Source organism: Lagenorhynchus albirostris, chromosome 2 (genome assembly GCF_949774975.1).
Source record: "Lagenorhynchus albirostris chromosome 2, mLagAlb1.1, whole genome shotgun sequence".
NCBI lineage: Eukaryota > Metazoa > Chordata > Mammalia > Artiodactyla > Delphinidae > Lagenorhynchus > Lagenorhynchus albirostris.
In genome coordinates, this window is record NC_083096.1 from 69019848 (window position 1) to 69043237 (window position 23390).

General features: G+C 49.4%; 1 protein-coding gene across 4 annotated transcripts in view; it reads left to right on the forward strand.

The window, feature by feature from the left end:
• Nucleotides 1-23390, forward strand: part of OLFML2B (olfactomedin like 2B) — a 41304-nt gene that overhangs the window by 12752 nt on the left and 5162 nt on the right. The window contains exons 4-6 of one of the 4 annotated variants that reach the window (XM_060142237.1): nt 5245-5421; nt 10850-11081; nt 13184-13720. In XM_060142237.1, coding sequence (XP_059998220.1) covers nt 5245-5421; nt 10850-11081; nt 13184-13720 — 946 coding nt within the window. The remainder of the gene's footprint in view (nt 1-5244; nt 5422-10849; nt 11082-13183; nt 13721-23390) is intronic. The other 3 variants (XM_060142239.1, XM_060142238.1, XM_060142240.1) reach the window with 3 other exon arrangements.

The following is a 23390-nucleotide window of genomic DNA, read 5'->3' on the forward strand; positions in this document are numbered from 1 at the left end:
ACGTAAAACCAGGTAGTGACTGTGGTGTAGGTTTCATACCTGGTCTCCAGAGCCAGCACTTTGGCCACCACACCTCGTTCCTGGTTCTGGTTGGGAAGACAAGACCACAGAGAGCTGATAGAGCTTTGCGCTCTGGTTGTCTTTCCCTCGGGTCCCAACAGTTTTGGCTTAAGCTGTGCCGTGGTCTCACCCAGGCATGCGCACACTTGTCCAATAGCTGGACAAGGTCAGGACACAGTCTGTGCCCGTGGAACAGCCTTTCTGCACATGCCCATTGCACCAGTCTGCACATCTGCTTGTGTTGTCCCTCCATATGGCTCGTTAAAGCTGTCCTCTGACCAACTGTGCTGCCCAGTGCTGACTGCCAGCTGTACCCTCAGTTCCACCTACATCCAGTTCCCCTCCTCCCAGGGACTTGCCGAGTTTGCACACTGCCTCCCCCCTGGCACCTGTGCATCTGACTGTGGTCAGCACAGGACACCTGTGCCCAACTGGCAATGCGGGCTTGCTCTCAGTAGGTACCCTCCAATGCCCTACTACATGCCCCCAGCACGTGGCACTTGTTCTGTGAATACCTCTCAGTTCCTGAGCTCTGTCCACCCCAAGGACCGTGACACAGTTCCTAGATCTTTAATGGCCCTGACTGGCCGTATCCTGCCAACTTTGCCAGCCCTCTATCTACCTGTGCTTCTTCCCTCCTGCTTTCCCTCCTCATAGCACCAGGATCCTGGGCAGGGACCACGTGGTGTGCTCACCCCTGGCCGACAGGCACCCCTCCCACTTCCTCCATCACGTTGCCAGTGCCATGCACAAGCCAAGTTGCACACACTGTAAATGTCACAGTTGCAGCTGTCCCAGAGGGGAAGAGCCAGAGGCATGAGGTCATGGAGTTCACCCTTCTCCCAGGGCAGGATCGAGAGTGTCTTGTGTGGGCACCATCCCCGGTGCCTCCTGAGATGTACCCCACAAAAGGCCCTTGGTGTGAGGAATGCAGAGCCCCAGGGAGGAGTGGGGAGCCCTGCAAGGCCAGCACGCCTGGGGAAAAGGTGGTTGCTGCTCTGCCGCCCTGGGGGACATCGGCTGGCTTGGCCCAGCAGGCCAATGGGGTGATGCCACCACCAGCCTGGTGTTTATTCAGGTGGCTGGCGGGCTTTGCTGTTCCCATGAGGGGAATAAAGAATATTGCTCCTCCGGGGTCTCAGGGCCAGGCCTGTCTCAAACCCTCCTCTGTGGAAACTCAGAATAATAGCTCCTCACTAAAACCAGAAAGGGTACTGGCATTTCTAAATCGATGAGAGGGGAGCCTTCCAGGGACCTAGAAAAACCAAACTCTGGAGGGCAGGGGCTAAACCTGTGGGGTTGCCCCTTTGCCTCACAGCGAGTGCAAGGACCAGTGCTGACTCTTTTGAGGTGTTCAGGAATTGGGTGGGATCTTGTTTTAGGCTACTTAGGCCAAACCATTGGGTCCACCCAGAGAGGGGTCCTAGGGCCATGGCTGGGCAGTAGTTGTGGACATGCCTCAGTCTCCACCTTAGACAAGTGTCATCGATCTTGCCGATGAGCTAGCATCTGCATCTGTCCCATCACTCTGACTTGCTTTCCTTCATTGCACTTTTCACTAGTTGATGTTTTCTTGTTTATGTATTGTTTACTTCCCCTCATGGAGGGTGGTCTTCATCAGAACAGGATCCTCGCTGGCCTGGCTTACCCTCAGTGCCCAGGGCTGAACTCATGAGTGCATTAATGAAGAAATACTATATCGAACCCCTGAACCTTCTGGGGCTTCATTACCTGTCCCAGGATGTGAGAGTTACAGGAGAAGATGCACAGGTGCACCTCTTAGCAGGTGCTTAAAGATGTACAGAAACGCCTGAATCCCACTCGGGCACCAGGAACTTTTCCTATCGGCCCCAGAAAGAACCTGGTTCCTGTAAAACAGTCTTTCTCACACATTTGGGCCCCCTTTCCATTAGCTTTATCCCAAGCTTCCTACATTTAAGACCGTGCTTCCCAAACTTCAGTGTGTATGCAGATTGCCTGGGCATCTTGTTAAAATGCAGATTCTGATTCAGCGGGTCTGGGTCAGGTCGGAGCTTCTGCATTTTAACAAGCTCCTGAGTGACGGAGCGATGCCTGTGCTGATGGTCTCTTTGAGTAGCAAGGATTTATGGGAATCCAACATTTTTATATTTCTCTGTATAGGCCTATCCTATTGTATATCCTGAAACCAAACTGACAGTGTTCACTGGCCCCTGTGATGTGCTCAGTGCTGCTGGAGAGCTGACGGAGTGCCAGGAACCTCTCCTGGTGTTCTTAGTGATCCAGCAAGTGAACTGAAGAAGCAGGGGCCGAGAGGCTGGGTGCTGGCTTCAGTTCTGCCACTTTTAAAAATGATCATGGGAAAAATCACATCCTTACTCCGGGCCTCAGTTTCCTCATTTGTGAAATGAAGGGTTAGGCTTGAGTTCTGGGGTCCATTCCAGCTGTAACAGTCTATGAAAAATAACAACCACTCAGTATGTCCCATGCACTTCCACATATAGTTTAACTCATTTAATCCCCATAACAACCCATAGGGCAAGTGCTAGTATTAACCCCATTTTACACATGGGCAAAACGAAGCACAGGGAGCTTAAGTAATTTGCCCGAGATAACAGATCTAGCGGTAGCACCATTGAGATGTAAACCAGACAGTTTCCTCCAGAATCCACGCTCTTAACCACTGTATTTGGCTGACCCTGATAACACTTATCAGGAATGACTGCACCCCCAGTAAAACCACTTATTCCGGGTATTCGTGAAACAAGACCTCTTCTCAAGGGCTTCAGCTCTCATAGTTGATTCTGTGCAATTTAGAGAGGTTGGCTTGGCCTTAGCCCCACAGACACATTGAGCCTTTCCAGTGCTCAAAATCTGGCGTGCACTGAAGTGCTGTAAGAATAGCATGGCCAGTGGTCTAGAGCCTGGTTAGTTATAACAATCACGTCGTGGGCTCCTTTGGGCAGCCCACGTAGGGCCACTGGAGCCACAGTGTCTGGGTGTCACCATCTGCCTACACACCCCCTAACTCTGAGCCACCGTGGCTTCCCTCTGGGACATGAGTAGCAGCTTACCAGGCTGCAGACCGTGCCCGGCAACGTCTGAGCTTTTGCACTTCTCATGTCTGTCTGTCAAAGAAAGATGAAGAGTAAATGCATCTTCTATTCTTCCACGGTTACTTCCTCTGTCACCCTCATAAACGGGGCTCAAAGGAGAACATCACATTTAAAGATTCAGATGCTCATGGGACCCTTAGAATGGGGGCCAACGCTGGACAATGTTAGATCTCAGTGCGGTAAACGTCTCTAAGAATAACTAGAGGAGAAAGGCTACCTCTAAGCCTGTTGACAGCTGTCCAAGATTCAAATCCCAGTGAGCTTCATCTTCTCCAGGGTGCTGCCTCTCATGCCTCTAGTCCACTCCGTCCCTTTGAACCCATGTTGGGCACTTACAGAACCTGACATGGTTGGTCATCTTCTTTCTGCAGTGTGGACCCTGTCTCCCCCATCACAGCTGTCCTCCCACCGCACCTGCCTCCGTCCCAGGACAAGAACCCCAGGGGAATTAGAGGCTTTCTTTCTGCCATACTGTACCCTAGACACACAGGAGGTACTCACCAGTGTTGGTTGACTGAAATGTAGCTTTAGTCCTTTCTGGTATGAACTACGTCTGGAACATGCCTAATTTGCCAAGCCATTTAGGGAAACTTTTTATGTGTGAATAGGAAAGTTTAAAGCCAGCCTATCAAATTCCTATATAGATGATACTTTTAAAGTGCTGGGGAGCCATAAAAAGAGAGTGAAACATTGCCATTTGCAGCAACATGGATGGGCCTAGAGAATATCATACTAAGTGAAGTAAATCAGACAGGGAAAGATACATATGATATCATATCACTTATCTGTATAATCTAAAAAAAATACAAAGGAATCTATATAGAAAACAGAAACAGACTCACAGACATAGTAAACAAACTTACGTTTACCCAAGGGGCAAGGGAGGGGGATAAATTAGGAATACAGGATTAACAGAGGCAAACTACTATACATGAGGTAGATAAGCAATAAGGATTTACTGTATAGCACAGGGAACTATATTCAATATCTTGTAATAACCTATAATGGAAAATAATCTGAAAAATGTATACGTGTGGGCTTCCCTGGTGGCGCAGTGGTTGAGAGTCCGCCTGCCGATGCAGGGACACGGGTTCGTGCCCCGGTCCGGGAAGATTCCACATGCCGCAGAGCAGCTGGGCCCGTGAGCCATGGCCGCTGGGCCTGCGTGTCCAGATGCTGTGCTCCACAATGGGAGAGGCCACAACAGTGAGAGGCCCGCGTACCGCAAAAAAAAAAAAAAAAGTATACGTGTGTATATATATATATATATATGTATAACTGAATCACTTTGCTGTAGACCTGAAACTAGCACAATATTGTAAATCAACTATATCTCAATTGAAAAAAAGACTTCTAAAAAGTGCTGGGGAGGGCTTCCCTGGTGGCGCAGTGGTTGAGAGTTTGCCTGCCGATGCAGGGGACGTGGGCTTGTGCCCCGGTCTGGGAAGATCCCACATGCCCTGGAGCGGCTGGGCCCATGAGCCATGGCCGCTGAGCCTGCGCGTCCGGAGCCTGTGCTCCGCAACGGGAGAGGCCACAGCAGTGAGAGGCCCACGTACCGCAAAAAAAAAAAAAAAAAAAAAAAAAAAGTGATGGGGAATAGTTTGTGCTCATTAGAAGAGCATACTATGTAAATTTCTTTGGCCACCTCTTTTAAAATTGCTCAGAAAATCTTTCATTAACTGAGCCACTGGTTCACGTGTGTAGAGGTGCAAGCGGATGGAATTTTTCTGTAATGTTACTCGTCACTGGATAAGAGCGTACTGTGAACCAAGGGTGGATAAATAACAGGTGTCCCAGTAGCCCAGGGACATGGCAGTGTTATCATTAGGAAAGCCGTGGTGGTATTGGGAAGCATTTCCAGCAGAGGATGTACCGGAGCCAAGCTGCCCTGGAAATGCCGCCTGGGACTGAGCTCGGTCCTCAGCACAGGGCCGGACACACTCGAGGGCCCCAGTTGTTTCTGGCTGATTTCTCAGCCTGTCTGTTGAGTCTCTGTGCTCTAAGCAGAAGCTGGCTGCCAGCTCCCTCCTGTTTGTCTTCAAAGCATTTTAAAGGACTCTCTTTTTAAAATTTTCTCTCTTCTTAGGAAGTTTCTAAAAACCTCACCAAGGAAAATGAACAAATCGAAAAGGACGTGAAAGAAATTCGAGCTGAGATGAACAAGCGAGGCAAAGAGAACAGCTCCAGTAATGTCCTAGACAGCATGCCGGACATCCGCTCGGCCCTGCAGAGGGACACGGCTGCAGCCTACACCCACCCCGAGGTACAACCCAGCCTCCAGGGGCTCTGACCACAGACCCCCAGAAAGCATACTCCCAGCACCTCCCATGTGCATAGCGCTTGCAGGCTTCAGTCCTTCCACGGGCATGCTCTCGTTTCATCTACACAACAGCTCTGTAGGTCTGATGCGGCAGGGGTTGACCCCATTGTACTTAATTAACGTTGAAGCCCAGAGAGGTTCAGTGAGTACTGAAGCCAGGACTCAAATCTGGGTCTTTCGAGTTTCAGGCCCCATTTCTATTATACTCCATCCTGCCTCTTGGAGTACTATGTCTTTCATCATCATACCATGTGGTCTTCACCACAGCTCTGGAAGGCAGGCTGGGGCAGAGTTCCATGTCCTCACTTTGCAGATGAGAAAACAGATCCAGGAATGCTCACAGTCTCCCTTGCTCAGCTGGGAAGTGGTGACGGGGGTCTCACACCTCTATCTCTTCCCCCTCAGTATTGTCTGGAACACAGAGTCACCTGTGCCATGAAATGAAGCACTATCTAAGGTGACTTGAGTGATGCCAAGGGACCTATTTGCTTAAAAATACCTCCTCATTTGATACCTGTTTCTTTTGGCTCTAGTTACCAAGTGATGTGTACGTGCTAATATTCAATAGTTACGTGTGTTATTTTATTTAATGTATTGGACTATCTTGTAAATTGATGACTGAAAAACAGGAGCTAACCCCCCAAAAGTGGAGCTAACCCCCCAAAAGAGGAAATGGGTAAATCCTGGCATCAGGACTTGAAGAGTGTGGATGCTATTAGCAAGGCAGGTCTGGATGAAGCGTCGTAAGAGGGGTCCCTGGCAACCACGGGATAGCAGCAGTTAAGAGGGGTTTTGCTCACTTTTACTGGGCCAAGGATTGGTGGTGGACGGCAGAGCGTGGACTCCAGGTGAACCATTGAGGGATCCCCTCAGCCTGGGGCAGGCGGGCAGGGTGTGGGTGAAGCAGGGCCTGGGACACGGACTGTCAGAGCCCCTGAGCTGTCGTATGTGCTGTGACATTGAAAAGGGCTGGGAAGCATTGCTATGAAGGATCCTGTTGCCTGGGTCATTAAGAATTGGGATAAGAAAGGAAGTAAGACTGACCAGGCATGTGGGCTTGGAACTCTTGAGCAAAGAAACTCCCCAAAGTGATGCCAAGCAGACAGCAGCTTTGGTTTTGGGGAACCTTGGGCTCATGTGTTCCGAAGGCAGGAGAGCAGGCAGATTAGGACTTTGGAGGCAAGAAGCCCTGAAGAGAGTATGGTGCCTGCACCCTGCCCCATTTGTAACTCAAAATAAAACCAATTCCAACCCAGAAAATAAGTACAAGGAAGGCCAGTTTTCTGGCTTAGCCCATGATGACTACTTTGACGGGGTTTTTTGGGAAATATCGTATTCCCTCAAAAATTATTTTTATTCTCATTTTTGGGTGTCCCCGACGTGCCAGCTACTGAGTGTGTTTAGTCTGCTTGGTGGGTCATCCCTGAGCAGGTCTGAGTTTGTCAACCAAAGAGCCAGAAGACATTTGGGCTGGAAGGGAAATTGGAGGCACCCTCGCATCACACCTGGGGCCCTGCGGCTCCCGTCACAGCCCATGTGGCATCCTCTGCTGGCCCAGCAGCCCAGCAGAGTTAGGCGCTTCCTGTGCTCTCCGGCTTCCAATTTCCCAGTCGGCTGAGCTCGAGAATTCCATCTGTTGTCTCGATGACACGTTATGTGGTATGTTCAGGAACCCAGCTCCGATTTTCCTGAAGGCAAATCAACCACACCAAACTCTTTTTCTCCTTGCTCAGCAAAACTTTCTGCCTCCCGAAATCCCCATTCACACACTGCGGACGTTAGCACAGTCCACCCAAACCAGGGGGGTGTGTGGGCAGAGCCAGGGCCAGGGTGGCACTGGAAAGGGGGAAGTGGTGGAGGAGGCAAGGCTAGCCTCTCCCTTTGCATCCGTCTGTCTCTTTAGTGAACCCCGTGCTGAAAAAGGGGGTGAGTGGGGTGTCTGGGTTTGGCTGTTCTCTTCAGGGTTCTTACAGACGATGTCAGGGTTTCTTGGAACGGTGCACGGCACCTTGCTGGAGGCCTCTTTCCAGGAAGGTCCTTGCCTGGAGGGTTGGCAGGGGGCTCTGGGGGGGGTGGGTTGGGAGTGGAGAGGGCAGGGTGGGATTGGGAAAACTGGGACACCAGCAGTTGAAGTCATACAACAGTTTAACAGAGAGAGGAAAGCAAAGCTTGCGGGGGCCACTGCCTCCCAGTGCAGCCAGCGAATCCAGGGAAATTATATGTTCTCTGGCAGAGGCTGTCCATGGTCTTGCACCATCTTCTTGGCTGGGAGAAGGAACTGCAGTTCCCGCTCGTCCCTAAGAGCTTGGATTAAAGACAGTTCCTGGGGTTTGCCACGAAGAAATGACAACTTGCTTTTGCAATGCAGAGGGAAACCAGAGTCTAGCAATTAGATGGCCCGCGGCGTCTGAGTCAAGGGCTGGGGCCTCTCGTCAGCCTCCCAGGCAGCTCTTTCCTATGGGAAATGAGGGATCCCCAAGTCTGCTGGGCACTAGCCAGACCATGGCCCTCAGGACTTGGGGATGTGGACAAGTTTTTGGATGGCCAATGAGTTAGTCCTGTGGTCACAGCTGAGGACAATGTGGCTTTAATGTAAGGTAGAGCACAGGCTCTGAAGCAGGCAGCCCTGGGCCTATTTAATAGCCGAATGACTTCATAAGTGCCCCTCTCAGCCACTTAATCGACTGACCTTCAACCAAGTTGCTAAATGACTCTGAGCCTCTCCTTCCTCATCTGTAAAATGTGGATAATAATATCTACCGTGCCCCATTATTTTAAGGGTTGAAAATAATATAAAGGGACATGTCTGGCCCTAATAGGTGCTCTGTAAAACGTCATCAGCACCAGCTGAGTATTCCCTGCGCTTCTGATGGAGGTCACCTCACCAGCAAAGAACGGGAAGTGAGAGAGGGGCAGGTAGCAGGAGTAGGGGCTGCCCGGGGCACAAATCTGCCTGTTTCTTCTGGGCAGTGCTCTGGCCCCAGTCAGGGGAGGCTGGCAGAAAGAGTTCCCTGTCTTCCAGGAGTCGGTCAGCTCAGGGGAGCAAGGAACACATATATTTAGGAACTTCCGTGTCTGCCGTGCCATCTGGATAAACTCTCTTGTCACGGGAAAACCAGTACAGACTTGGGGTGTGGTTGGCAATGAGGACTCCAGGTTTTCTCCAGGCCAGATTTTAAAGGTCAAAACAAGAGCCTGATTTGCTTCTTCCTGTGCAAAGTGAGAAAGTTGGCCGTGATAGCTGGATCCCTGCCAGCTAATGTTCAGTGAACCTGAAGGTCCTGCTCTGCCCCTCAGGACCCTGGGCCTCAAGGGACAGAGGTTTTGTTTCCAAGTGGACTCTGCTCTCTGGGTGGATTTCACCAAGGATTTAAGGGAGCTCGCCCACCTCCTCATGGTGAAAAGGGGGAGCTTTCATGGCTTAGATGGCTACAGGGAGCAAGCCCTTCATCATTCAGCCATTGGATACCTCCTGAGAGCAGCGCTGGGCCACTCCCACTTAGGTCGCTGCGTGCTTTACTAATTTACTAACGCTTTACTGCCCCTCAGGAGCTGGACCCCCTGTCCAGTGGCTCTGACTTTCAGCACAGCTAGCTCACAGGCCCAGTGCCCAAGGCCCTCTGCTTTCAAAGGTGGGCGATTGTGATCCTTTGGGTGACGGAACATGACTAGATGGACCAAGGAAGGACCCAGAGACTCTGCCACACTGTGGACACAAGAACTCAGTCCCCAGGCAGCAGCTCCGTGGAGGACAGGGTGGTCCTTCCATGTGACCAGAACCGTCACAGAGGACTTCTGTGGTACCATCAATATGCCCAGGTCATTGGCTACCTACTTTAAAGCATCATTTGATTTGACAAAAATCCCAGTGCTAGTCACAAATGTAGATGGTTGCTTGGGATTTGTTATGATTCAGAAATTCAATTTAACAGGCATTTACTCAGGGGAATTAAAGATGAACAAGAGGTGGTCTCTGCTCTTCCAGTTGCTCCGTCAACAGAGGCAACATCCTTAAATAATGCCTGTGGAAGGCAGGCTGAGAAAGGTGATACAATAGAAGTACAGACTTGTATCCATTAGGAGTTGTGTTCGGCTTTGAGTAAGAGACCGAAATACAGTGCATTAAACAATAGAGCAGTTGGTTGTTCTTTCATGTAGAAGAGCTCTGGAGGCAGGTGGCCCAGGGCTGATATAGTCAGCTGCAAGATGTCATTAGTGATGTCCATGCTCAAAATCCCCTCATGATCACAAGATGACTGCTCAGCTCCAGCCATCCTGTCCATATTCTCCTGGCCAGAGAAATGAGGAAGAGTGCAAAAGATGCCTTCCAGGTGAGTCAGCCCCGAGTCTTAAGAAACTTCTCCAAAAGCTCTTCCCACCAACTTTACTTATACCCTACCAACCAGAACTTAGTCCCATGACCACTCCCACAAAACCAGTTTCTCATTAAGTCAGGAGCAAGGAGACAGGGGATTTGGGTAGTCACTTGGAAGTCTCTGCCACAAAGTGCAAAGTGATGATTGGGAAAGAAAGATTAATTCTGAATGAAAAGGTCTGGGAGTATTTCCTTGGGGTCCTGAGATTTTAGCCAGGCCTTGAAAAATGGGTTGATTTCAAGAAATAGCTATATGGGTGTGGGGGGTGGGGGGGAGGAGAATGGCCTTCCAGACAGAGAAAACAGTCTGAGCAAAGACCCAGAAGCTCAGGAGAGCCAAGAAATTCAGGAGTCAACCAAGTGCCTGGAGTACCGGGGGTGTCGGCGCTGGAGGGTGGAGCAAAAGAGAGAAGAATGCTGAGCTGGGTCAAGTCGATTTGAGTTCTCAGTGCCAGGCCAAGGACTTTGGCCTTTATTCTGGATTCGTGAGGGAGGGCTTGGGGCAGTTTGTTCTAACAGCACAAGTAAAAGCAGTCATGATTCATCCTGAGGTATGCAGCTTGGTCCTCAGCCTTCACGTCCCAGCCACATGGACCTCACTAGAAACAACTGATACCAGATCTAAGTCAGCCAGCATCCCCAGACCAGAGCTGAGAGGACAACTGCACTCTCTGAGAAGTATAGCATGGAGGTTAGAGACAGAGTCTGGAGCCAGACTGCCTGGGTTCAAATCCTGCCTCTACCACTTACCTGCTGTGGCCCCTTGGGCAATTTACATAACCTCTCTGTGCCTCAATTTCCCAATCTGTAAATGGAAATGATTAAAACTGGTTCCTACCTCAGAGGGCTGATGAGGAGATGAACAATTGCCTGGCTCTTAGGAAGTGCTTTTAGGATTAGCTGTTGTTATTAGTATGGCCTTGGCTCCAGCATTGTCTCTGCCTGACCACTGCCCCTCTGACCAGTGACCTGACCTTCCCTTGTGTCCCCTCTGAGGAGCAGTATGAAGAGAGGTTTCTGCAGGAAGAAACCGTGTCCCAGCAGATCAACTCCATCAAGCTCCTGCAGACGCGGCCACTGGCTCCGCCAGAGGTGGTGAAGCCTCAGCGGCCCCTGCAGAGGCAGGTCCACCTGAGGGGCCGGCCGGCCTCCAAGCCCACCGTCATTCGGGGCATCACCTACTACAAAGCCAAGGACCCTGAGGAGGAGAATGACATCGAAGAGCATCGTGAGTTGGGGTCAGCCAGGGCCGCCCCCCCCCAGAGGCAGGGCAAGGGACAGAGTCACCACTTGGACCCTGTGGAGGTGCACTTCCCGTGAGGCACACACCCTTTTTGCAGTTTGATTACTACTGTGGCCCCGCAGAGCCAGCTCGGTTACCTGAGAATTCCCTGCAGTTACAAACCATCCAGAATTCTTATGGCCTTTCCTCACAACTTGCTGAGCGCCCTGGGGCAAGTCACTTGCCTTCTCTGGGCTTGCAGAGGACCACAAGGCAGAACATGGCTGAGCCAGAAGGGACTTCAGTGCCCTGGAGTCCAGCCCTCCCCATTCGCAGATGAGGACCCTGAGGCATAGAGGCAAATGACTCACTCACAGCCACACAGTGGGCTTCTCCCCCCTGTTCCTTCTCCAGGGACCCTGGGCTTCCTGACCGAGACTCCAGCACATGCTGGACCCCTTTTATCTCTGTCCCTCTTATTTTTTCACAGAAAACAGATATTCCCTTTCACCTCATCTTTATCTTGTTTCCCTAATATTTCCTTCTCCTGTGCTCCTCCCTGCCACCGGCCCCTCCTTTTTCTTCTGTCTCTCCCTGCCCAGCACCCCAGGAGGCCCCACTCTTCCTCTGTCTCCACTCTGCCAGAGCGAATGCCAGTTCCTCCCATCAGGTCCTGCTCAGCAGCCTCCTGACTCATGTACCTGCTCTGCCTCTCCCTCCTTACAGTTTCTGCTCACCCAGTCGCTGGCATAATCATTTTCCCATTTTTAACTGTTCGTAGCCTTTTAAAATTATTAATTTCTGGGAGTTCCCTGGTGGTCTAGTGGTTAGGATTCGGCGCTTTCACTGCCATGGCCCGGGTTCAGTCCCTGGTCAGGGAACTGAGATCCCACAAGCTGTGCAGCATGGGCAAAATAAATAAATAAATAATCGGTTTGTGGGGTTTTTATATTCTGGAACAGGTCCTCTGTCAGTCATACATACTGCAGATATTTTCTTCCTGCCCGTGGCTTGTATTTTCAGTTCCTTAATGGTGTTTCTGATGAGCAGATAAAATCCAATTGACCAATTATGTCTTTTGTGGTTAGACCTCTTTGTGTCCTTCCTAAGAAATCTCTGCCTCTCATATTCCTTCTCTGCTCCAAACCCTGCAGACTGCCCCATTTCACTTGGAATAAAAACTGAAGTCCAGGGGCTTCCCTGGTGGCGCAGTGGTTGAGAATCCGCCTGTCGATGCAGGGGACACGGGTTCGTGCCCCGGTCCGGGAAGATTCCACATGCCGCAGAACAGCTGGGCCAGTGAGCCATGGCTGCTGGGCCTGCGCGTCCGGAGCCTGTGCTCCGCATCGGGAGAGGCCACGGCAGTGAGAGGCCCACGTACCACAAAAACAAACAAACAAACAAACAAAAAACTGAAGTCCAAACACAACAGCCAAACGCCACATGACTTGGCTCCCGTGTTCTCTCTGACCTCTGTCCACCTCACTGCTCCTCAGCCTCGGCAGACATGTCCTGGCCCCAGGGCCTTTGGACTGCTGCTATTCCCCCCCTAGTATACTCTTCCCCTGATAGCTGCTTGGCTAACTCCCTCGCTCCTTCAAGCCTCTGCTCATCTCTCCATCCCACTGAGTCCCATCTTGACTACTTTATCCATTACTGCAAGTTTCTCTTCCCTTCCCTTCTCCTCACCCTACTAGACTTCATAGCACCTTCAAATGTACAATCTGTGTATTGTTTGGTGTCTCCGCCACTAGATAGAAGCTTTGCGAGGGCAGGATCTTTTTTTGCTCATTGTTCTTGTGGCATGCGCCATAGATACCTACTGAATGAATGACTAACTTCCTCCCAGGTTTCGTAGCCCGTGGCTGTGCGTCCTCTAGGTGGCCCGTGGGTCGCAGGTGGAGGATAGCGGTAGACTATTCAGAGAGACCCTCGAGGAAATGCTTCCATCTCTGCTCCTTTTCACCTGCTTCTTCTAAATCCCACCTGGGCTCTATCTCTAAATCAGGGCATCATGTTGAGGAAAGAAACCCTCATTAATCTGCCACATACCACATGCCCCCAGTTCCTCTCCCCCGGTCACAAATGCACCTGTGTTTGTTCCCCAGAAGACGAGTTTTTCAGCGGTGAACACGGAATGGATTTGCTGATTGAAGATCAGCTTCTGAGACACAACCACCTGCTGACCAGTGCCACCCGGAGGCCAGTAGCCACCCGTCACAATGCTGCTGTGACAACTGATGCTGGCGCTCAGACCACAGCCCTGCTTTCTGCACAGCCGCAGGCCTCGACCTCAGCTGCCAGCATCCCTGACCCTACTCTCTCTGCCTCAGTTGAAAAATTCTCAACACCACTCCAGACCACCTCAGTGTTTCCCGAACCCACAGGGGAGGCATTCCTTAAACCTTTTACTCAGGTACCAGCCACGACCGTGGCCCACACAGCCACCCAGCGACCTCCAGCCTCAGCGCCTCCATCAGTGGCTCCCGAGGATGCATTAGTAGAGGCTACGCACACAGCCCCGGTGCCTCCCCCGCCCGTCAGGACAGACTCACTGGGGAAAGATGCCACTGCTGGGCAGGGCACAGCCCCCCTCAGCCCCACCCTGAGCCCCGAGGAAGAAGATGACATACGGAATGTCATAGGTGAGTTCATTCTACCTGGCTTGGGTCTCCTGCTCAAGTGAAGGGCAGAGCCTGGAAATGGCTTGAAAGGAGAGGGAGGAGTCAGATGGTCCAACTGCTTCATAAAGAAAGGCAAGTGGAGTTAGGCCTTGGCCGATGATCGGTTTTAACATCTAGGGTCTATGTATTCAAAATGTGCTGGTGATAAGAGTGGGAAACTCCTTTCTAAAATATAAGTAAGCTGGGGCTTCCCTGGTGGCGCAGTGGTTGAGAGTCCGCCTGCCGATGCAGGGGACACAGGTTCGTGTCCCGGTCCGGGAAGATCCCACATGCCGTGGAGCAGCTGGGCCCGTGAGCCTTGGCCGCTGAGCCTGCGTGTCCAGAGCCTGTGCTTCGCAACGGGAGAGGCCACAACAGTGAGAGGCCTGCGTACCGCAAAAAAAAAAAAATTAATTAAATTAAATATAAGTAAATTAATGGAGCCAAGATCTCAGCTTCATTAATAAATTTTATAAACATTTGTCAAGTGCTGGTGTACTAGGCTTTGTGATGGGTATTGGGTATTTGGTTATTTAATGATGGCTAAGTTTTCTGCAGTATGTTTACCAGGCCATGAACTAACAATAGATTCTTATGTGGGCAGAGGGATCCCAGAATAATAAGAATGGGAACAGGGGAATAACCAGTGCAGTGGGCCCCAGGGGAAAATCTCATGAGCTCTCAGCCTTAGAAAACATGGAAACACTGTGGCATCATGTGATAAATGCTGTAACAGAGGAATGGAGAAACAGAGACATGAAAGAGGGAGCAGCAGCTTGGCCTGGCTGCTAAGAAGGCTGGGGAAGCTTTTCTAAGGAGGTATCCTTTGAACTGGGTTTTGAAGGATGAATAGGAGTTTTCTTATTTATTTATTTATTTATGGCTGTGTTGGGTCTTCGTTTCTGTGCGAGGGCTTTCTCTAGTTGTGGTGAGCAGGGGCCACTCTTCATCGCAGTGCGCGGGCCTCTCACAGTCGCGGCCTCTCTTGTTGCGGAGCACAAGCTCCAGACGCGCAGGCTCGGTAGCTGTGGCTCACGGGCCTAGTTGCTCCACGGCATGTGGGATCCTCCCAGACCAGGGCTCGAACCCGTGTCCCCTGCATTGGCAGGCAGATTCTCAACCACTGCGCCACCAGGGAAGCCCAAACAGGAGTTTTCTAAGTAGAGAAGTCTTCTGACTATTAGGTCTAAAGGAGCAGGGTATGTTCCAGAAGCACAGAGAATACAGCCCTGTTCTGTGCCTGGGAGCTCCATGTCCACAAGATGACTCTGAGAGCAGTAAACTGTGAGAGTGTGTGTGTGTGATGTCGGGGGGCAGCGGGGAGGGGGGGCAAGGAACAACTAGAAAAGGAAATGAGACCTGGCTACATATGTCTCTTCCAACAAGAACTAAACCACACATTCATTACGTCACCATCCATAGTGATTGAGAAATAACACTATTGAATAATAATTTCATTAAAAATATACTTGATTTGACGGAAGACGTGATTTGCCTTATACCTGTCTTCCCCTTCTTCCCATTTTCTGCTCCCTTGGCAGCCTCTTTCCTAATTCCTCCTCAGAATAAGGTGTCAGCTATGCCAGACAGATGGCAGAAGGAGCACCAGCCAGGAGCCAAACGCCTTGTTATAGCCTGGTCTCTGCCGCTGACGGCTGTGTGACCTTGGCCACATCTCTGCCCGTCTGGGTCTCAGAAATTAGAAATTTGCTAAAGACTGCTTTCTCCATTATATTCTGTGTTTCTGCAGTAAGTTTATCAGGCCATGGTATAGCAAGGGATTCCTATTGGGTGAAAAATCCCAGAATAATGGCAAGGAAATAACCAAATGGACCCCAGGGCAAAATCTCATGAACGTCGGCCTGGAGGAAGCTAAGCAAGAAGACAGTTCTTGAGCCACAGAGGTTGGGGTGGGAGGAGAGAATGTTTTTCTTTTCCTTTCTTTTGCTTCCATGACGGGAGCAAGCTGACCATAGAGTAGAAAAGTCCATTCCTCACTGCATGGGTAATCAATTCTGAAGCTGCGGGTCCTGCTCAATTTCTGTAGAATGCCCCAGGGTCTGAGCAGAGGTTCCCAGTTCCAAACTGGCTCTGGGCAGCCTTGACCGTGCTCATGGGCCAGGCACTCCGTCTCCTCTTCTGCCATGGGAATGAGCTCCCCGGGGGGCCCCCATAGCACCACCAATTGGGTAGGAGGGATGATTCCTCCAGAAACTTAGCTGCCCGCCACCATCCCTCCACAGGTGGATAGAATACTAACAGTGAAGACAGGCTACGGGTACATCTGCACGCCTTGTATGTCCTCAGCAATGGTGTTTGCCAGCCTGGAAGCCTCTTCCCTTGGCGACTTCCTAGCCAGGGGTGGAATTCTCCACTGTCTCCACAATCCACCTGCCTACCCTGGGTGTTGCCACCAGTGGGCTTTTCTGGTGTAACTCCCGACATGCACCTTTCTGGGGTTCTTAGGACGCCACCCCCTCCCTTAGCCTGACTGAGATGCTGATGCCCAGACGGGAGAAACCCTGTGTCCTAGCCGCTATTTACCTGGTGGTAGGAATGGGAGACAGGGATACATTTTCTCTTGTTGTTCAATATTCTATTCAACCAGAATAACATTGTCACAGAGGATGTAAGCTTCTGCTTAAAGACTGGCCTGTAAGATTTTTCAGAAGAGCTGGGGTTCTTTTTGTTTTTAAATTTTATTTTATATTGGACTATAGTTGATTAACAATGTTGTCTTAGTTTCGGCTGTACAGCAAAGTGATTTCGTTATACATATACAATATCTATTCTTTTTCAGATTCTTTTTCCATTTAGGTTATTACAGGATATTGAGCAGAGTCCCCTCTGCTATACTGTAGGTCCTTGTTGGTTATCTATTTTATTTATTATTTTTTTTTACATCTTTATTGGAGTATAGTGGCTTTACAATGGTGTGTTAGTTTCTGCTTTATAACAAAGTGAATCAGTTATACATATACATATGTTCCCATATCTCTTCCCTCTTGCATCTCCCTCCCTCCCACCCTCCCTATCCCACCCCTCTAGGTGGTCACAAAGCACCGAGCTGATCTCCCTGTGATATGCAGCTGCTTCCCACTAGCTATCTATTTTACGTTTGGTAGTGTATATATGTCCATGCCACTCTCTCACTTTGTCACAGCTTAGCCTTCCCCCTCCCCATATCCTCAAGTCCAGTCTCTAGTAGGTCTGTGTCTTTATTCCCGTCTTACCCCTAGGTTCTTCATGACATTTTTGTTTTCTTAGATTCCATATATATGTGTTAGCATACGGTATTTGGCTTTCTCTTTCTGACTTACTTCACTCTGTATGACAGACTCTAGGTCCATCCACCTCACTACAAATAACTCCATTTCGTTTCTTTTTATGGCTGAGTAATATTCCATTGTATATATGTGCCACATCTTCTGTATCCATTCATCCGATGATGGACACTTAGGTTGTTTCCATCTCCTGGCTGTTGTAAATAGAGCTGCAATGAACATTTTGGTACATGACTCTTTTTGAATTTTGGTTTTCTCAGGGTAAATGCCCAGTAGTGGGATTGCTGGGTCATATGGTAGTTCTATTTGTAGTTTTTTAAGGAACCTCCATACTGTTCTCCATAGTGGCTGTACCAATTCACATTCCCACCAGCTGTGCAAGAGTGTTCCCTTTTCTCCACACCCTCTCCAGCATTTATTGTTTCTAGATTTTTTGATGTTGACCATTCTGACTGGTGTGAGATGATATCTCATTGTAGTTTTTTTTGTTTTTTTTTTCTTTTTTGCGGTACACGGGCCTCTCACTGTTGTGGCCTCTCCCATTGTGGAGCACAGGCTCTGGACACGCAGGCTCAGTGGCCATGGCTCACGGGCCCAGCCGCTCCGCGGCATCTGGGATCTTCCCGGACCGGGGCATGAACCCACGTCCCCTGCATCAGCAGGCGGACTCTCAACCACTGCGCCACCAGGGAAGCCCTCATTGTAGTTTTGATTTGCATTTCTCTAATGATTAATGATGTTGAGCATTCTTTCATGTGTTGGTTGGTAATCTATATATCTTCTTTGGAGAAATGTCTATTTAGGTCCTCTGCCCATTTTTGGATTGGGTTGTTTGTTTTTTTGTTATTGAGCTGCATGACCTGCTTGCAAATTTTGGAGATTAATCCTTTGTCAGTTGCTTCATTTGCAAATATTTTCTCCCATTCTGAGGGTTATCTTTTGGTCTTGTTTATGGTTTCCTTTGCTGTGCAAAAGCTTTGAAGTTTCATTAGGTCCCATTGGTTTATTTTTGTTTTTATTTCCATTTCTCTAGGAGGTGGGTCAAAAAGGATCTTGCTGTGATTTATGTCATAGAGTGTTCTGCCTATGTTTTCCTCTAAGAGTTTGATAGTTTCTGGCATTACATTTAGGTCTTTAATCCATTTTGAGCTTATTATTGTGTATGGTGTTAGGGAGTGATCTAATCTCATACTTTTACATGTACCTGTCCAGTTTTCCCAGCACCACTTATTGAAGAGGCTGTCCTTTCTCCACTGTACATTCCTGCCTCCTTTATCAAAAATAAGGTGCCCATATGTTTGTGGGTTTATCTCTGGGCTTTCTATCCTGTTGCATTGATCTATATGTCTGTTTTTGTGCCAGTACCATACTGCCTTGATTACTGTAGCTTTGTAGTATAGTCTGAAGTCCAGGAAGCTGATTCCTCCAGCTCTGTTTTTCGTTCTCAAGATTGCTTTGGCTATTCGGGGTCTTTTGTGTTTCCATACAAATTGTGAAGTTTTTTGTTCTAGTTCTGTGAAAAATGCCAGTGGTAGTTTGATAGGGATTGCATTGAATCTGTAGATTGCTTTGGGTAGTAGAGTCCTTTTCACAATGTTGATTCTTCCAATCCAAGAACATGGTATATCTCTCCATCTATTTGTATCATCTTTAATTTCTTTCATCAGTGTCTTATAATTTTCTGCATACAGGTCTTTTGTCTCCTTAGGTAGGTTTATTCCTAGATATTTTATTCTTTATGTTGCAATGGTAAATGGGAGTGTTTTCTTGATTTCACTTTCAGATTTTTCATCATTACTGTATAGGAATGCCAGAGATTTCTGTGCATTAATTTTGTCTCCTGCTCTTTACCAAATTCATTGATTAGCTCTAATAGTTTTCTGATAGCATCTTTAGGATTCTCTATGTATAGTATCATGTCATCTGCAAACAGTGACAGCTTTACTTCTTCTTTTCCGATTTGGATTCCTTTTATTTCCTTTTCTTCTCTGATTGCTGTGGCTAAAACTTCCAAAACTATGTTGAATAAGAGTGGTGAGAGTGGGAAACCTTGTCTTGTTCCTGATCTTAGTGGAAATGCTTTCAATTTTTCACCATTGAGGATGACGTTGGCTGTGCGTTTGTCATATATGGTTATCTATTTTAAATAGAGCAGTGTGTACACGTCAATGCCAAACTCCCAATTTATCCCTCCCCTCAACCTTCCGCCCTGATAACCATACGTTCATTCTCTGTGAGTCTGTTTCTATTTTGTAAATAAGTTCATTTGTATCCTTTTTTTTTTAGATTCCGCATATAAGCGATATCATATGATATTTGTCTTTCTCTGTCTGACTTATTTCACTTAGCATGATAATCTCCAGATTCATCCGTGTTGCTGCAGATGGCATTATTTCATTCTTTTTAGTGGCTGAGTAATATTCCATTGTCTATATGTACCACATCTTCTTTATCCATTCATCTGTCTTACACAGAGGATGTAAGCTTCTGCTTAAAGACTGGCCTGTAGGATTTTTCAAAAGAGCTGAAGTTCTTTCCTTTTATGTCTAATGCAGAAAAAAAAACACAGGGACGTGGACACAGATATAAGGGTTTCTTCAAATACCAAGGGATGATAAGAGGGGGTGGCACAGAGAGAAGGGTGGCTGTTTAGGCAATGTGGAGTCTTGGCAAGTTTTTTCAGGAATCACTTTTAATCATGTATCACTGTCAGGTGCTTCTCTCAGGCTGCTGTTAGTGTGGATGGGAGTTCTTTTCTGGAACCTTCTCTGCAGACTTCCTGCCTGCCTGTGCCTGGCCGAGCAGGACTACAGGTAGTCATCATTTAAATAAAAGTCATTTGGCTGAAACCAACACAGACCACTGATTTGTTGCCTGTGAAAGGTTGCTTGCTGTTTACTGAGCCTGGCAATTTTGACTTTGAGCTGTCTGAGTGCTTTTAAATGGGGCTGCTTTTAAAAGGAATATCCTATCCCATGGTTTCTAAACCTGGTTTTGTCATACCCTAAAAGGTCCACCATTTTCCTCAGGGGAATTGTCAAACTCTCAGAAATTCCCAAAACAAGAAAATTGGAATTAACTTTTGGCCAAAGCATAGTAGCTCTAGGACAGGAGAGGAAAAATGCCATCAGTGATGGGAGCCGGGGCTCGGGAAGGGAAGGGACGGGACTGGAGCAGTCACCATCCTCAGTGTCTGGGAGAGGTCTGCTCAGCCTAGCGCAGAGGAAGAGGACACATGCCACGTTGCCAAGGCTTTGCAGAGTCCCATACTTTAAGGACTGCAACTCCTATTGCACGTTTTAGAAGAGGCTGCTTTGGGGCGGGGGTTGGGAGTGGAAAGGAGCAGACAAAGAGGACAGTCAGGACGACAGCACTACCAGAGAGCCTGCCTCGTGGTCGAACCTAGGCCATATGATTGGCTAAAGACTGTCTCCTTCACAAAGTATACCACCTTAACAATCCCCGAGGCCTGGCCAGCCACTGGCTGTGGGCACGAGACGGCCAGCCGACCTGCCACATGTCAGCGCGCCTGGCCTGAGGCAGCCTGGTGCTGGCATGGGCAGGGGCAGGGCTAGCCAGATCCTCCACGGCACCCAGCCTCGGGACCAAGGAGTGTCCCAGTTGGCTGCCCTGAGTCACCTGACAGGCAGCTTTCCCAACCCCCAACTCCACAGACACACTCTGCTCTCAGTCTCTTTGCTGGGGCACCTCACCAGCCCCCTGAAACCACGAGGAACTTCAGTCAGAACACAGAGGCCGCTGGCCCTAGAAACAAGGCAAGAAAGTGGAGACGTTCCTTGTAAATGGATAAGGAATAAAGTCTGTGCCTCTCTGCAAGGATGAAGCGTCCACTCCTAATTCACTCAGCCCCACGCCGTGCTGGCTGTGAAAGGGGGTGAGCTCTGGTTACATCTGCAGAGGGGTCACCGTGAGGGGGATACGGGCGACTAAAGTGGCCAGGGCTGGCAAGCGGCAAGGCATGCAGTCCAGTGGAGACTGTCTTTGGTTCTGAGGGTGGAGCTCCATTTCCGAGTGTGGTCTCCAGGGCAGAGCTGACCGCATGAGCCTGTGCGGGCATGGGGGGTGGGAGGTCAGGGGGATTAAAGAACGCCCATCGCCCTGGCATACACAGGGCGACATAAGGGAGAGGAGCCTGCTGATGAAGGGAGTGGGACGTTGGGACTTATATCTAAAAGTGGTGCAGAAGGTTCTAAGCGGGGGGACTACATTCAGATCTGTCAATTTAAGGAAAGTACTGGGTGCTGATGATACGCAGGTTCTGTAGGTGTTGGTCGTGCAAAGGCAGATGAGGCAGCATCCCTGACCTGGAGTTGCCACAAGCTTGTATATGAGACACATAAACACCATTTCAACTCAGGGTGGTGAGTGAATGCATAGGGTGCTTTGGGGTCAGAGACACTCTCTTCTGAAAAAAGAAGCTGACCTAGCTGTCTTGAGGAATGAGGAAAAAACAGCCAGGAAGGAAGGTAGCAGTGCAGTGAGAAGGACCAGAGCCGCAAGAGCCCCAGGAGTGAACCAGTTTGGTCAGGGCCAATATGCATTTTGTAGAGCCCAGGGCAAAATGAAAACATAGAGCCCGTCGTTCAAAGAGCAGGAGAAAAGTGCCATTGGAGGTATAAAGCTTCAGTCAGTATAAAGCTGTTTCCTTTCTTCTCTGGCCTCTCTCTCTCTCACTTGGTTTTTTTCTTTGGATTTCATGCGATTGTAAGTAAAGGAATATTAAAAACTTGAGGGCTTCCCTGGTGGCGCAGTGGTTGGGAGTCCGCCTGCCGACGCGGGGGACGCGGGTTCGTGCCCCGGTCCGGGAGGATCCCGCGTGCCGCGGGGCTGCTGGGCCCGTGAGCCATGGCCACTGGGCCTGTGCGGCCGCAGCGGTGAGAGGCCCATGTACTGCAAAAAAGAAAAAAAAAAACTTGAATAGCATGAATTTTATCATATTGTGCACTGCCAGTTTTCAATGCAAAGGTCAGATTATTTAACTCATGTGGAATCCACCAAAATGACAGTTGGTATTTCATGGCTCCTACATTCGTATGCATTTTGTGCCTAGCAGACCAGTGGAAACACTTACACAAAACTTAACTCATCTGTTTCTGTTTCACTTCTTAATATATGAGTACACTTTACCAGCTTTTGTACACTCCCTACTTTTGCCTTACTGAGTAAGGAAGACTAAAAAGAAAAGGAACTATGAGTTGCCCTATCTTTCCCTTTTCTATGTCATTTTCAGCATGAGTTGTTGGCTAATATGAGGAAATAACACAAGTAAGAAAGAATATGATAGGGTTATTTGGTTATTTATGCTTCTTAGAATACAACTGCCTTCTTTCTGCATTCAAAACAAGTTCTGTTTCAAATGGAAATTGTGGCCTCTGGGGCTGTCGGGTCCCACTTGCTCAGTCATGGGGACAACACACCTGCCTTGTCTTCACTTTGAGTCTCACTGGACTCCCACACGCAGTGGGTCCACCTGTGTTCACTGGGCATAGCAAATGCTGCAGAGGTGGAGGGAAAGGGCAGAGAGATGAAGAGGTGGGAGACAGCGACCAATGGGTGTGCGGTGGAGGAGAGGGGGACATCAGGGAGGACCACAAGGCTCCTGGCTTGGTTAACGGTGTGCCATGCCTTTCTCCAGGACAGGAAGTACAGGAGGAACAGGCTGTGAATTGAAGCAGATGAATTACATTTTTTTTTTTTTTTTTTGCGGTACGTGGACCTCTCACTGTTGTGGCCTCTCCCGTTGCGGAGCACAGGCTCCGGACACGCAGGCTCAGCGGCCATGGCTCACGGGCCCAGCTGCTGCGCGGCATGTGGGATCTTCCCGGACCGGGGCACGAACCCGTGTCCCCTGCATCGGCAGGCGGACTCTCAACCACTGCGCCACCAGGGAAGCCCCCAGATGAATTCCATTTTTAATCCATTGAGTCTGAGGAATCAGGAGGACACACAGGAGAGAAATGTCTAGTAGGGGTTGGATGTCTGGTGCTCAGAAACAAACGCCGGGCTGTATAAGAGCTGAGTGGGCCCAGGGAACACAGGAAGAACAAGAAGATAAGGGGCTAAAAGTGGGGCTCTAAGGGATCACATCTGAAAGGTGGGCAGAAAAGAGAACCAGCCAGAGGCAGTATGACCAGGGGGTGAGCGGGGACCAGGAGAGTGGGGTGTGAAAGCCCAGTGAGCGAGGGAGGTGGGGGGAGGTGGGCGGGGGTTTCAGACAAAAGACAGGCTTGACTAGAATAAAAAGACCAGAGAGCATCCCTGACGGACAGGGTGTAAGCATTTAAGGCGGCCATCAGGGGAGGAGTTGAGGGTGTGTGGGCTCCCCTGCGTGAACACTGGAGAGCCCC